General features: G+C 41.8%; 1 protein-coding gene across 7 annotated transcripts; it reads left to right on the top strand.

The window, feature by feature from the left end:
- The first annotated feature begins 30 nt into the window (after window positions 1-30).
- msh4 (mutS homolog 4) lies at window positions 31-15,761 on the top strand. Of its 7 annotated transcripts, XM_048975587.1 has the most exons (21): window positions 31-167; window positions 686-895; window positions 1,080-1,256; window positions 1,510-1,673; window positions 1,918-2,028; window positions 2,396-2,511; window positions 2,663-2,836; window positions 3,868-4,040; window positions 4,328-4,395; window positions 4,629-4,703; window positions 5,075-5,139; window positions 5,385-5,554; window positions 5,643-5,779; window positions 6,209-6,312; window positions 6,764-6,888; window positions 8,422-8,622; window positions 8,803-8,921; window positions 9,187-9,315; window positions 10,089-10,320; window positions 10,467-10,555; window positions 15,105-15,761. In XM_048975587.1, exons 2-21 carry the CDS (start codon window positions 703-705, stop codon window positions 15,297-15,299), a joined length of 2,817 nt encoding a protein of 938 aa, XP_048831544.1. In that variant the 5' UTR covers window positions 31-167; window positions 686-702; the 3' UTR covers window positions 15,300-15,761. The 7 variants fall into 7 exon arrangements, 5 of the variants coding, with proteins under 5 accessions (XP_048831544.1, XP_048831543.1, XP_048831545.1 ...); XR_007382413.1 differs by lacking the exon at window positions 31-167 and having other exon boundaries at window positions 548-895; window positions 9,236-9,315; window positions 10,089-10,263; window positions 15,105-15,154; XR_007382412.1 differs by lacking the exon at window positions 31-167 and having other exon boundaries at window positions 548-895; window positions 9,236-9,315; window positions 15,105-15,119.
- Window positions 15,762-15,802: the final 41 nt, after the last annotated feature.

Here is a 15,802-nt window from a genome sequence, read left to right as displayed (position 1 = left end):
CCCGTTAAAAACGATTTCTCCGCTAGAGGGCGCGTTTTTCATTCATATCATTCTTAATTTAGAAAAACAGAATGAATGAAAATTAAATTAGAATTATTAAATACTTTGAAATGTTTAATAATGAAAAGAAATGCATCTCTCATAGCGTATGGCTAAAAATAATTCAGGTAAGAGTGTGTGGGGATTACGGAGACATGGTAAAGAAGAAATATGGTAAAGAAAAATGTACAATATACATGCATATTCTTGTATTTTTAAAATAATAATAATTATTACAGTTTTGTTATTATTGGTGTTGTTTTCTGACGGTGAATCGGTTTTTAATCCATAGCAAAATGCAAAATACTTGGCCGGTAGCTAACTTTTATTGTGCCTTTTTAAGATATTGCGCTTGCCCTGATCATTTTCAACAAAACGTGGTCAATCTGCTGCACCCAGCTTTTTCAGTCACATTACAGCATGATGCCCCAAGAACGTTTAAATCATCGTAGATAACGGTGCACAAAATAGTAAACGCGCTCATCCAATCAGAGCGCTAGTACCTGACAGAGGTCGCGAGGATGCGACACGAGCCGCAATGCAAAGCGGCGGGAAACCTGACTGGAGATACACTGGCAGGGCGGCGGTTTTTAATATCCCGTCTGGAGTGACAGTCGTTTTATTTTCCACATACGCGCTGCCGCAGTTTCAGATTAGAGCAAAATGCTCCGCAGCAGTACAGAGGAGGTGAGCGCAGGTGACAGCTCCGTGTCCGGCCGGAGTAGCGGGTCCCCTTGGCCGCAGCCCGGCGGATCTTCCCAGACGAGCCTGAGGTCGTGGACGTCGACTTCATCTCTGCACGACTTGACGACTGCGAGCACAGACAGAGACATTCAGGGGCCACAGGCCTCGAAAGGTGCAATACATTTTTGCATTCGCTGAACTGACTTTTATTACTCTATCCCATTACATTTTAGCGGGTACTTAATGTTAGCTTAATCTCTGGAGTAATGGTGCAAATGTTAATATCAGACTACAGAACATGCCTCCGTAATCCGCACAATGCCAGTGAAGAGTGAATCTGGTGTTTTGTGTTTGAGACTCTTACCAAGGGGACTTGAGTTCGATCGCCGGCAGGATTAGCTCGTCTGCCCTCGTCTCAGCCCGTAGTGGCTCTTCTGTCTGGAGCAGGGGGACCCCACGGTTACATAAAACCCCATACTCCGCTGGGCCCAGGGGTGTGCTTAATATACGGACTCCGCATGCTGACCATACCGGTATGATACTACTTTCTTAATCAGAGCTTTTAGATATGCTTAATTAGCTCATAACTTTGGAAAAGTTATTTCTTATGCTGTGATACATCCAAAAATCATGAGAAAAATCTGAAAATTCCTCACTGGGTTGCAAGAACTTGGTCCTTCATTGGTCCAGAGAAATTATATTCATTGCAACATATGATGAATGATGTGATTTTGCCTTTATGGTATAAGTAAGCTTGATGTATGTACATGTGTGTATTCTCCACAGAGACCACCTGCTCTTCAGCTGCTTCTAGCGCTGTTTCCTCTGTGATCGTGGCAGTGGTTGAGGGGCGAGGCCTGGCGCGTGGCGAGATTGGCATGGCCAGTATCAACCTGAAGTTCCCTGAGCTCGTTCTGTCTCAGTTCGCTGACACTGGGTCCTATGCCAAAGTAACAATCAGTCAAAAAGACCAGATATGTTTCTATTTAACATTAGAATAAGGCATATGCAATACAGTATAGCTGAGCTGAAATGTCCATACTGATTTAACCATCTTACTTCCAATCAATAAGATGAATTAATAACATGATTTATGTTATGAGGTATCAGATATAGCAATTGTGTGAAGTATGACCTGTGATCTGCCACGATAGTTTGGCAATATGAGGTTTAAGATCTGCTGCATGTCGGCAGGTTATCACCAAGCTGCACATTCAGAGCCCCTTGGAAGTACTGATGCCAGACACTGCAAAGGAGAAGGGCAAAGGAACTAAACTTTACAGCCTCCTCACTGAAAACTTCCAGGTAGAAGCACATGAATGTTGTTGCAAGAGAAATTAGTCTAGTCTGGCTTTTCCTGTCAATGTCAAGAAAGACTGTGGGTAGCTGCTCACAGCTGCCTTTAGATGTGCTTTCTACCTTAAACCATTTTGTGTGTCTGGAAAACATTATTTTCTGCTCAGGTGATCCTTTTTTATCAAAATCAGCGTACAGTTTTACATATTTATGCATTATTAAATCAATTTGCTTAGGAGTAAAGCAGGGGGTCTCCTGGGCTTTGAATGAGAAATATTCAGATTCTAAAGTGGCACACTATGCCCCACCCCCCACACACACGCCGAAATTGCTAATGAGATCTGCACACAGTTCTGTCTCCCCTCTACATTGCCAGGCTGCAGCCTTCACTGCCATCCAGAGAAAGTATTTCAATGAGAAGAAGGGGCTGGAGTACATTCAACAGTTGTGTGCACCTGAATTCAGCACTGTCTTGATGGAGGTGCAAGCAAAGTACGTTCACAGACATGGGCAATTACTAAGACGTCTGTGCCATTTTGCATAGGGCAGGATGCCAGGGACAGAGTCTTTTTCTTTATTGCTGAATTCAGTTTGCTTTTCAATAGGTATGCATTGTCAGTTCATCAATTTGTTTATTTTTTAGATACTACTGCCTGGCTGCTGCATCTGCTCTGTTGAAATACTTTGAGTTTGTTCAGAATTCCATATATGCACCCAAGTCTCTAAAAGTGACCTTCAAAGGCAGTGAGCAGACAGCCATGATTGACTCCACTTCTGCCTGCAATCTAGAACTGGTTATCAACAACAGAAACCACAGGTTAGCTGTCAAAATGAAAAAATGATGGATAGGTAAAAATGTGTGAAGAAACGGGGGGGGGGGGGATTAACCAAGAAAATATTGAAGATTATGTGGTAATTTGTGGGGAGAGACAGGCACAATTAATGGGACAATAAAATACAGTAAATAAAATAACAGAAACTAAAGGCAACAAGTACACAAAAAACCTAGCTTCCTTTTCTATTTTACTTGCCATTGTCTTGCCATTTCAGTCCAGCTGCTTATGAAAAAAATATCAGGATACTTGTGCTGTCATTCAGCTGCTCAGTGCCTCATAATGATTCAGCAGTTTCTTCACAGTCAGTGGACTGTGCATTTTACCCAACGTTTACAAATATGGATTATTTCCTCTAAATTTGTGGTGTTGGTTTTGCATACAGCGGGACCGTAAAGACTACCAGAGGCTTTAGTCAAGAATGATACTTTATAAATTCATAGGTATATTGGTAAGGGCTTGTTATAAAACACATAGTATGGAGTCCATAACCCAATAGGTCACACCCTGCACTGCACTGTAAAATAGCAAAGCTGGATCTGAGAGTAGTCACCATCCACATGGGTGTGGGTTAGGTATGTGGTTATTGTTGGGGAGGTGTGAGATAGTGAAAGCAGAGAAAGGCTATTTTTTTTATAACTAAATGAGAGTATTACAAGTGGTTGTTCTGACTGTCATATTCTACTAAAGTATGGGCTCCCAAAATGGGGGTCATGAGATGATTTCCTGATTATGTAAATTGAAAATTAAAAATGTGGAAAAAATGACATGGTAAACATTTATCCCAATAGACATGGTCTATTGGGATAAATCAATTGTACCATGGGGAACCCACTTGGATGGCGAACGGCGAAATCTAATGGGGGTGGGGAGAGCCCAGATCCGCAAAACGAGGGTCATGAGTTACTGGTACCATTATTTTGGGGGTTGTGAGCTGCTACGTTTGAGAACGCATGTATTTATAGACAAGTAACTGCAGTGAGATTAGTCCATGTTGTGTGTGTGTGTGTGATAGGAGTGAGTACACCTTGCTGGGGGTCCTGAACTACACTAAAACCCCGGGTGGAGGGCGGCGCCTGCGCTCTAACATTCTGGAGCCACTGGTGGATGTTAACAGCATCAACACTCGGCTGGATGCTGTGCAGGAGCTGCTGCGAGATGAGAAACTCTTCTTCGGCATGAAGAGTGGTCAGGACTTGCACGTCAACCTAACAGCCAGTTTTTGCCTCAGTGTTAAATTATGCATTTTTTTAAATTACAGCAGTACCTGTAAAGTTACTTGTTTGTAGGTACACAGCACACCATACGTCATGTATCAACATTTATGGTAGTATTCCCATCAACAAATTGCAATGTTTGAATACCAGATTTGTAACACTTCCATTTTAAGGTCTGTGTACAGTTTTAAATTCGGCTTTGTGTGCACTTCACTCAACTGACATTTTCCCTGAATGTTGTTTCTTTTTGACTTGTAGCAATTGGACACTTTCTGGACATAGACCAGCTGCTCTCTGTTTTAGTACAGATCCCCAAACAGGAAACGGTAACAATGGCTAATGTCTCTAGATACTGTTTGAATTAACAGTTGTGGAGTGGTGCAGTTATCAGGAATGTAACATTTTGCCAAGCAGTATCTAAATACCAATGAAAACTAGAAACTAGATCTATTCATCATTGCCAGCAAAGGTCTTTCGTTATTAATAATATTAGTGTGTAGAGCTACCTCTTCTACATTTCTGAGCTCCTTTATGTCAGATATTCCTGTTCTTGAGGCAGGTTCAGGTGGCAGAGATGAAGATTGTGCATGTGATTCAGCTAAAACACACGCTGGAGCTAATCACACCACTTAAGGTAACAGCATACAGAGGGGAATGTCTCATCAATTGACCATTACATCTCACTGCTCAGTTGTTTGTGAGACTAACATTGACCAGAATACATCATTATGTGTTCTATAATACCAATATCAGTAGAATAGATACAAATTCAAAGAATGTTGTACACTGTGTTGGTTATGACATTTTAGAGTAGACAATAAAAAATGTGGTATAAACTTTGTTTTGTATTATCTGCCTTTTCCCATACATTACTTCACGCTCAGTATTAGTGTTCAGTTATTCAAATGAGAGGGAGGTGTTTGGCAGTCCTGTAAACGGTAATGTGTTAGTGCCAAGCTACGTCAGTTAGTCAGTGTGAATTAACAGTGTTGACTGTGGAGACAGGGAGTGCTGAAGACCTGTCAGACAGCCCTGCTTAAGGCCTACTACAGCTCCTTGGAGGACAGCAGGTAATAGGCTGCCACAGTGCTTCTGTGTCCCAGCTGTCAATATGGTGAATTCCTTGGCAGTTTGTAGCTCCTTACCATTGTATTTAAAATAATATCCTAGATTTGTTACATGATTATCATCTGTACATATTTATGTCAGTCAGCTGAAAAAAGAATATTTATTAGGTTACATAAATTACATAGCACCCCTAACATACCTTGAGCCTGAGTGAGTGTGGCACTCCCATTCAAAATACCTCTTTCAGGTTTGACAGCATCCTGGAACAGATCAAGACTGTAATAAATGATGACATTAGCTACACAAAAGGCAGCCTTAATATGCGCACCCAGAAGTGCTATGCTGTGCGACCTAACATCAATGAGTTTTTGGACATTGCTCGTCGAGCCTACACTGAGATTGTGGATGACATTGCAGGTGAAACATTAGGTCTCAAAAACTGGGTCGATGGGATTTTTACAAACGGATCTGGGGCAAGGAGTGACAGTGTGATCCTCATATTCAGGACTTGTGGCAGACATGGGGGAGAGACACGGATTGCCTCTCCGAACAAGTTTCAGCGCAGCCCGTGGTTTCTTTGTTCAAATGAAGCTGGAGGGGGTGGCCCTGCCTGGCGGACAGCTTCCAGCAGAATTCATCAAGGTGAAGCCGGTTCCCTGTGAGGACATCATATGTTAGGAATATCAAGCCTTACTGTGCATACCTGCTAATACGGCAGCAGAATTCAGTGAAATGGCTGCTTGGCTTGATTGTGCTAAATACTTAATGCCCTCAGGCTGAGTCTTCTTTAGATCTGTTACATGCTGTCCTGCAGTATGCCACACTGATCTCATACTATTCTGATACCTCCCAGAACACCGAAATGAACACCCAATTTAAAATGACAAACCACTTTCCTTAAAAAAGTAATACTTTTTCAAAGACAGCGATGGAATATCTTGAGCACATACATGCCTTTAACAGTGTTTACTCAGTTTAGTTGTCACATTATCGCTGCCAACCAATTGTAATGCAAAATTTAGATAAAACTGGAATTTAATTTTGAGTTTGTGGTTGATGCTTTTGTACAAGGTTACAAAGCACCGGAACAACTACAGCTTCACCACTGCAGACCTCATCAAAATGAATGACCACTGTGAAGAAGCACTGAGGGAAATCTTCCACATGTCCTATGTGTGAGTTAACAGCAGCTAAACATTGTTTGCACTCAAGTCTTACGCAGATAATGAAGAGTTTTTTTATGCTGGGCCATGTGCATTCTCAAACCTTTTCTCATCGGGTATGTAGGGAAAACTACTGTATTCATAAACTCACATCAAATAGTTATTTTTAATCATTTTTCTCTTAATATTTGTTCAGAACATAGTAAAGTATGACAATTTTCTCTAGTTGCAGCAATTATTTATCCTTTGTCCTAAATGTTTTAAAAAAATCTTAATATCTAAGATAAAGCTTTGGTGCACAGTCAGCTTTTGCCTGAAAAGCCTGAGAAGGAAGCCATCCTGAACTCACAGACATGCATATTCTATTCTGTGCTGGGGCTGCAGTGACCTGGGCTTCTATGGGGGCTGGTATACAGGTATTATGGTGGATCTGTAGTATTGTTCTGAACCCCTCTTCTCCCAGGGTGGTCTGCCAGCTGCTGAGTGCAGTCCATGAGCATGTGCACTGCCTTTACAAGCTGTCTGATGCCGTCTCCATGCTGGACATGCTGTTGTCGTTGGCCAACGTTTGCACTGTCTCTGATTACGGCAAGTAATACCTGGCACACTAAGTCACACACACCACAAGCTGACAGTGCAATTCTGCATCCTGCCCCATACCCGGCAACCATTATGCTTACATAATTTGTCATCAGAGGGTTGTTGGGACATGCCAAAAATAAAATAATTGGCAACTAAAATCCCATTTAAAGTTTAAACAGGTAAGAGATGCAAGTTATTTCTACAGTTTAATTACCACTTCTGGTAAAACCATAAAACTGACAATCAGTTAGAGTTCAGCTTCATTCATTCTGGGGCACAAAGTTCACTGGTAAATGGAGGAAGTTAAATAACTTTCACTGCCACAGTGAAACCTTTAAAGTATTGCTAAGCCTTAACTCCCTGTCCTTAAAAGCAGTTCAGGGCTTAACTGAGAATATTTGCAAAGAAATAAATGGCATATTATGATTTCCTTTAATTAGCCAGACATTGCATAGTAGTAGTAGCCTAACGCTCAGCACTTTCTCCTTTTAGCTGTCATTTCCACATAAAAAATGCCCGGCTCCCATTGCCAGGCTAATTATACTTCGGCTGGCTCAGCCCTGTGGTGCTTCTGCAGTTTGTTTGACTACTTCTTCCCTGACCCCCACCCCAGCCATCTTCCCAAGCTAAATTCCAGCACATAGCATAAGAACTGAGTGTGTCCTCACACAGATACAGTTCAGCATGATGATATTTCATAAAAATGACCTTCAATCACCATGCAGCATGTTAATATCAAATGCGTCTGTATCTGTCCTTGCTATCACATCCATTCTGTTCATGCAATATATATAATCAAAAGAAGATTAAATGATCGGTTAACATTTTGACTATGAGGAGACATAGTGTCACGATCACGCCGGAGATAAGCGGCGATCGTGCGGGTAAGGAGCAGGCAGGCAAGCGGGATACGGGAAAACGGGGTTTTAATAAGGATAAGCGGGTCAGGGAACACTGGACGGCAACAGACATCAGGAAACATCAACTAACATCAATGACGGACAAGGGAAACCGGGGAGACCAGGACTTAAATACACAGGACTAATCAAAGTAACTAGACAAAGCTGGAGACGATCAGGGAAATACACGTGGGTAATCAGGGGGCGTGGCACACACGAGGAGCGGACGAGCCGGGTATGACACATAGCAGTGTGTTCTTTGTTTTAGAAATGCTTGGTTTCCTGTGCTGAATGTGCTGTGCTGTGTGTTTGTATGTGTGTATGTAAGGGGCAGCGTGTGGCTCAGTGGGCTAAACCTGTGTGCCTGTAATCAGAAGGTCGCAGGTTCAAACCCAGCCTCAGCCTGTGGGTCATTGAGCAAGGCCCTTAACCCCCAGCTCCCTGGGCGCCGCTACGGGTGGCAGCCCTTCGCAGACAACTTCCTCTATGAAAAAAGAGCAAGTTGTGGGAGGCGTAAAAGACAATTTCCCTACGGGGATCAATAAAAAGTGTCAATTATTATATCAATTACTATCCAGGCAAAATGAAACAACTGAAATAGACGAGGTCTCACTGCTGTCGTTTCTGTCCTGCATTCCAGTGCGTCCTGAGTTCACAGACACTTTGGCAATCAAGCAGGGCCGACACCCCATCCTGGAGCGCATCTCTGGCCAGCAGCCTGTCTCCAATAACAGCTACATTTCAGAGGGTACCAACTTTGTCATTATCACCGGGCCCAACATGAGTGGCAAGTCCACTTACCTAAAGCAAGTGGCGCTGTGCCAAATCATGGCTCAGATAGGTATGCAAAGTTCAGACCGTACACAATCTCTAAAAGCAATTTGGACACAGAAGGCATCTTTATGCATACGTTGTTTCTAAATTATATTTTTTAGTTGTTTGTTAAACTCTCAGTTTAACATATTAATGTCAGATCCTATAGATCCTTGTACACTACAAAAGCAATTTCATGTTCTCTCAGGCTCCTTTGTTCCTGCTGAGTATGCCTCATTCCGAATAGCAGACCAGATTTTCACCAGGATAGGAGTGGACGATGACTTTGAGACAAATTCCTCTACCTTCATGGTGGAAATGAAGGAGGTGCGCATGCCTGTGTTTTTAGGCTACACAAAACAGTGATAATAAGGAAATGAAATGTCAAGTAAAAGTGAAATTTAACCTCTTAATATTATTTAAAATGTCCATATATCATTTGCTATTTTGTATTACACAAAATCAAATTCAGTATGTTATGCTCACACAGTATTGTGTATATTGTAATTACTATACTAATTCCTACAGAAAGATTTCATGACTTAATTTGTTTCAGTGATGGGAACTCTAACTGTTTCTGTGTACATTTCAGATATCATATATAATCCACAACGTGAGTGACCGATCTCTCGTCATCATAGATGAGTTGGGGAGGGGCACCAGTGCTGAGGAGGGGGTCGGCATATGCCACTCAGTCTGCGAGTACCTGCTCAACTGCAAGGTATAGAACTGCTCTGATGTCCTCTCTATAGGTTTGCTTTTGTAGTTAAATCTTTTAGAGTTCAATTTCTTAGTATTTACAGCTTAATACATTTTCTTATATTAATATTTAAATTGAATGTGTTTACCATTCGGGCGGCATGGTGGCGCAGTGGTTAGCACTGTTGCCTCACACCTCTGGTACCTGGGTTCGAATCTCCGCCTGGGTCACATGTGTGTGGAGTTTGTATGTTCTCCCCATGTCGTCGTGGGGTTTCCTCCGGGTACTCCGGTTTCCCCCCACAGTCCAAAAACATGCTGAGGCTAATTGGAGTTGCAAAATTGCCCATAGGTGTGTATGTGTGAGTGAATGGTGTGTGAGTGTGCCCTGCGATGGGCTGGCCCCCCATCCTGGGTTGTTCCCAGCCTCGTGCCCATTGCTTCCGGGATAGGCTCCGGACCCCCCGCGACCCAATAGGATAAGCGGTTTGGAAAATGGATGGATGGATGTTTACCATTCGTCATATAAAAAACATTATTCATTAAAACTGCTAATATGTTCTTGAATTCGCAAAAATAAGGTTGATCTGTAATCCATTTTTTTTTGCTCACTTTGGTATTTATTCAGGTTTTTACTCTCATTAACTTTAGTTGAAGTCCTCCTATACATAAGTTTTCATTTTTACACGTTCATTGCTTTCCATTGCCAAACTGAGAGTCAGCAATGGAGCTTCAGTTCTTGCCAGGGTGACGTGAGTGAGAAATATACCACACCCCCCAACCCCCACCCTGCAGGCATTCACACTCTTTGCCACCCACTTCCTGGAGCTGTGCCATCTGGAGATGCTCTACCCCAATGTGGAGAATCAGCACATGGAAGTCCAACACACCCGAGCCGCCAGCTCTGACGCCGAGACCGTCATTTACACCTACACACTTAGCCGGGGCTGCTCAGAAGAAAGGAACTATGGTACTATTACAACTTGTCAGCTGCCACATAGCCATCCATCAGCATCTGTGAAACAATGTGAGAACACAGACTTACTAGCTGTGTCCTTCTAATTACTGGAAGATGAATCAGAACCGATGACCTGGTTGTGGCATTTAATTATTAAGTGTGCAAGGGCTGCATTTCATACCGATAGAGGATGTAATGAACTGTGAAAATTGCAGGTCTGAAGGCAGCAGAAATAACTGCATTGCCACTGTCTGTAATCCAGGAAGCTAGGCAGGTTGCCTCAAGAGTCAGCCAGCAGCTGTGGGTAGGCACTCCCGAAATCCGCTGCCGCTTGTGAGCATTAACAATAACTAGGGGTACTGATAGCATGATTTGACTTTAGTTGTTCAAATATTTCCACAAGACAACATAGGGCATATGGGCCCTGCAACAATTTTTTGCATGCTGTTGCATCAGAACTCAATGAGGTTATCCTGGTAGCAAGGTCAAATAAATGAAATACTTCAGTAAACAACTTACTGATTAGAGCAGCTTTGACAAGCATTCCTCAGCTACAAATATATATATATGTAGATATATCAGTGTTTCCCCTAGGTTTGCAGCTTTGGGTGGGGGGGGGGCAGAAAGATACCAACAGGATTCAGGGTGTTCATGTGTTTCTTTTAATGACAGCAGTCAAAAAAACACAGATATTTTTGTCTGCTTTTCAGGTGGCTGACGTGACATATTTTCCGATGCACGCTCTCTGTCCGCTGGTGGGAGTGCGCTCACCAGTGTGTGCATGCCCGTGTCTGTGCGTGCGCATCGGGGCGGAACTCCGCCATGCGCGATACAGAGAGCAGAGGAGAATCGTAAACGTGCGACTGTGTACAGACAAAAATGACAAGCTGTTGTGTAAATAAGATAAATAACATAAGGCTATTTAGTTTGTTTAATAAAAGGACAATATATATACCTGTTCTATAGGAAAGGTAACCTTAAATCACTTCTGTTGTGATCTGGCGCTATATAGTAAATAAAATTAACTTGACCTTCAAGGGGGGAGGGGGGGGGCACCCCCCTAATATAATGGTAGGGGAAACACTGTATATGGTGGGAGATAAAACTACCTTTAGCCCGGATGTTAATATAGTTATATGACTGTAGAAGATTACTTTTGGGAAGGGCAAAATAACTGATTGCATGTTCAGCCAGAGCTTTTCAGTAATTTAATAAACAATAATAAGGGCATGGATTTGTAACCTGAAAGTCATGTCATATCTCCTTGCTGCCGTACCTGTTTTATATGCAGCAGCCATAAATAAATGTACAACTAACACTACCGGGCACAATGTCAAAACAAGTACCAAGGTAATTAGCACCCACCACTGGCAAGGAGGCTTTGCAAGGTCAAAATGTTGTCTGTGTTTACATAAAGAAATTAAGCCAAAGTTCACTAAATCCTAAGAGATTTCCAACTAGTACTGAAAGGCCAAGGCAGGGCATTGTATGTTTTAGGGCTGTAATGGTACACACCATTGACGGTTCCATACAAATCTCGGTTCTGGGTTCATGTTTTGGTGCAATTTCGGTACAGTGCGGTTGTGGCGGCTCCAGAGCCTATCCTGGAGGCTATGGGCATGAGGCAGGAAACAAGGGGGGTAGGAACTTAAAGTAACCAGAGGAAACCCTACAAAATACATAGGGAGAACATGCAAAATACACACATGCGGGCAGTGAGCAGTGGTGGCTTAATGGTTAGGAAAGTGCACTTGTAATTGAAAGATGGTAGGTTCAAATCCCTGACTACTGAGGTACCCTGAGCAAGGTACCGTCCCCAAGTACTGCTCCCCGGGTGCTGAATTAATGTCACATTGTCACATATGGGTTAAAATGCAGAGAACACATTTCGTTCTTGTGTGCTGTGGTGTGTCAGCAATGACAATTATCTAAATTAAAAACATGGAGCCATGGTAGAAACTCGAACCCTGGTTGCAGAGGTGCTAACTATGATGCCACTTTGCCGCCCATACAATAAATTTATAAATAAAATATATCATCATAACAAACATAATGAACTAAATCTCATGTTCTCTATTACTGAGTTGTTATTTGTAACAATAAACACTCCTATAGTTGTAATTATGTTTTTTAGCTCGGTCTGAACTTCTGGGCAAAATCACCTTAAATGCCACTGGGAGACTAACCTTTCTCCTGTCATAAACACACTCAGATGATGTCATCTCAAATGAATTAGCATGCTGAATGTGTTTCCAGCAATATATGCGACAGACAGTCTTTGTCTAATCAACTACTCTTTCACTGATGTTGGTGTAATTTATTGGGAAACCAAAATGTTCCCAAACCGATTATGACTCATTGTAAACAGCATTAGCTATAACCGACTCACAGCCACAATAAGCATAATGTTTTCCACATCTATTTGTGAATTTAGGTTCCACCTATGCCAATAAATGTACATCTTTGTCTCATTGTGCATTCTGAACTGAAAATGACATACCAAACGGTACACCATGAATACGTATACTGTTACAGCTTTAGTATGTATGTTCTTAATCTCCCATATTATCCTTTAGACATGTGATTTCCTATATAACAGAAGCCAGAAATGTATCCAGAATTGTCTGCAATCACTTTTTATGAATGCCATGTGTATAAGAATCTATGAATACATTCCTAACACATTATAATGCATTAGTGAACATTATAAGCATGACTATAAATTTATAAAAAGACATAATACATAGCCAAGTTTATTATGCATTATGCATGCTTTATGAAGCTCTCATCTATAATGAACTATAGATAGCAACATAATGCAGTACAAAGCATCCATAGTTCTTATACCGACCATTATAATGCATTATGAAGGTATCTATAGTGTATTACAGATGAAATTCTCATTGGAGCTTAAGTACGCCTATTATAATCAAAATTATAATATCCTATGACTCAATAGAAGATGTTGTAATACTGTAATTCTTTAATTTCACTATTATAAAGCATTATGAAGGTATTTATAATGCATTATAGATACAAACTAAGTGTCACCCATAATCTTTAATACCATTAAAACTATTTTACCTTCACCTTATTGTGAATGCTACCAGGTAGGCCTGTACAATGAGCGATGTTAATATCCACATTGCATGTTATGCACATGCAAATGTCAAATCACAAGAACCGCAATTGTTAGCTGGGTTGAGATTTTACTCTATCACAAGAAACAAAACTCAGCAAGATTTGCAATTTTTAATCATCTGTTCCTTTTCAGGGGCGGCATGGTGGTGCAGTGGTTAGCACTGTTGCCTCGCACCTCTGGGACCTGGGTTCGAGTCTCCGCCTGGGTCACATGTGTGTGGAGTTTGCATGTTCTCCCCATGTCGTCGTGGGGTTTCCTCCGGGTACTCCGGTTTCCCCCCACAGTCCAAAAACATGCTGAGGCTAATTGGAATTGCTAAATTGTCCGTAGGTGTGCGTGTGTGAGTGCATGGTGTGTGAGTGTGCCCTGCGATGGGCTGGCCCCCCATCCAGGGTTGTTCCCTGCCTCGTGCCCATTGCTTCCGGGATAGGCTCCGGACCCCCCGCGACCCAGTAGGATAAGCGGTTTGGAGGATGGATGGATGGATGGATGTTCCTTTTCAAGATTATCTAGGATATGTTAAAAATCAGTGTAAAGTCTACTGCTGCTGATTTTGCATTAGCGATGCATGTGCTCTCCACTTCTTGCTGTTTGACTCACTCATAGTGTGGATTATTTGTGAACAATTTAAGGAAAATAAGCGAGGTGGAGAAAAGCGAACAAGAACTATTCTCCAAAAGACATTTTTCTTCTGTTGCGTAGAAATATTACAATGAAACGATACTGAGCAAGTAATTTGTCGTTACTGCTTTGTGTCTGTTGGCACAGCTCACTGCAACACCACCAACTTATTGGACGGAATCCATTGGTAGATAATAACAAGTTCAGTTTGGCTATACAATAGTTTATAGTTTCACTCTGACCACAAAAAGTTAACAGTATTTGAAAATTTTCCAATACTGTGCAGCTCTACAGGTGATGTAAATTGTTAATTATGTTTCCTAAATAGTCAAGGTGAAAATATCCACCAGTCCATTTTGTATTAATACTTATCGAATGCAGGCTCGAGTGTAAGCCTGGATCCTGTCCTATCTCAGGGCTCTCATACACATGCACACACACTATAGGCAAAATATAAACAGCAATCCATCTGCCTGTATCACATGCTTTTGAAGTGGTTGGAACATGGAGAGAACTAACAACAACACAAAGCTAGGTGGGAATCAAATGCCAACCAACCAAGCAATTTCTTCTGGAATAATAAAAGTAATCTGAATCTGAACCCTAGAAATCCTAAGCTACTATGACAGCCACTGTGGCACCTTTAAAATGTCCCTTGGTGAAATGATAAAACCCTGGATTATCTAGGATAAAAGTATTAGCTAAGCACTGAAATAATTACAGTATCAATAAACATACACGAGTAGTAGTACTTCAAATCTTTGTGTGACATTGTGCTGGGGCAAACCCTGCTGTCCTCTGGAAAATAATGTAATCAAATACAGTGCGACCATACTGATGAAAAGATGTCATTAAATATGTAATAACTGAGGCAACAGTACCAGCACACATTCTTGGGCACCATAGCTTTGTCATTTGCTCAAAAGGAAAATATACTGGAATCTGAAGCATTGCTTCACTGCTGTTCCCTTTAAGGAATATTTACTGCTATCTTAAAGCAGGATGGGTGAATTTTTTAATTCTTAATTTTATTCTATTGTATAAGTATCATATAAAGCTCTGTCCCATGGTTTCCCTCTGCCACTTCCAGGCCAAACAGCACAGTGACCCCGAGGTTCTATGCCAGCAGGCAGTCTACCGCCTGGCCACCCGCCTCCTGCAAACTGCCAGAAACTCCAGACTGGATTCTGACAGTCTGCGCATTTACCTGAAGGACCTGAAGCGGCAATACGAGGCCGAGCTGCAGGTTGCCGAGGAGACTGTGTCCATGGACACAAAGCAATGACCCCAGGGAAAGGACAGGGAGGAGCTGGGAAGGAATCCATGTGCCAGCTGTCTGGGGTGCATAGAGAAAGACAAAGGTTAATAATGGCGGGGTGTCTGTAATTAATACCGTAAGACTGCCTTCCCTCCCCCATCAGGTCAAGGCATTGTTACCTTTATATACATTCCTGTGTTCCATTAGATCTGATATGACTGAAGTTGATACAGCTATGATTTGATTTATTCCTATAATAGATTATCTTATTGGCTTGAAACTTCCTAAGTTTCAGGATGTCTTCTGTGTTCAGATCTGAGTAGCTTTGTTCACACGTCCACTGGCAAGCTGTTAAACTAGGCATGTTAAAATATCAGTTTACCCATGGAGTGATGTAGTCAACCATTCACTCCATAGTTTTCTGTAATGTACACTTTGGCTTCTTATTTTTGGTAAGTCATCAAATGAATAAAATGGTTTTTGGACACACGTTCCACTTCATTGCAAAGGATGAGCTAACATTTAGAGAG

The sequence above is a fragment of the Brienomyrus brachyistius genome, chromosome 14 (genome assembly GCF_023856365.1).
Source record: "Brienomyrus brachyistius isolate T26 chromosome 14, BBRACH_0.4, whole genome shotgun sequence".
NCBI lineage: Eukaryota > Metazoa > Chordata > Actinopteri > Osteoglossiformes > Mormyridae > Brienomyrus > Brienomyrus brachyistius.
The sequence above is the reverse complement of the archived record's forward strand: the minus strand, read 5'-3'. Positions and strand labels throughout refer to the sequence as shown.

Excerpts from the sequence above, each read along its gene's own strand:
- msh4 (XM_048975587.1), top strand. The coding sequence starts at position 703 with ATGCTCCGCAGCAGTACAGAGGAGGTGAGCGCAGGTGACAGCTCCGTG. Across the intron at positions 2,837-3,867 it reads ATCAACAACAGAAACCACAG|GAGTGAGTACACCTTGCTGG; the intron begins GTTAGCTGTCAA and ends TGTGTGTGATAG. Across the intron at positions 4,704-5,074 it reads AGCTAATCACACCACTTAAG|GGAGTGCTGAAGACCTGTCA; the intron begins GTAACAGCATAC and ends CTGTGGAGACAG.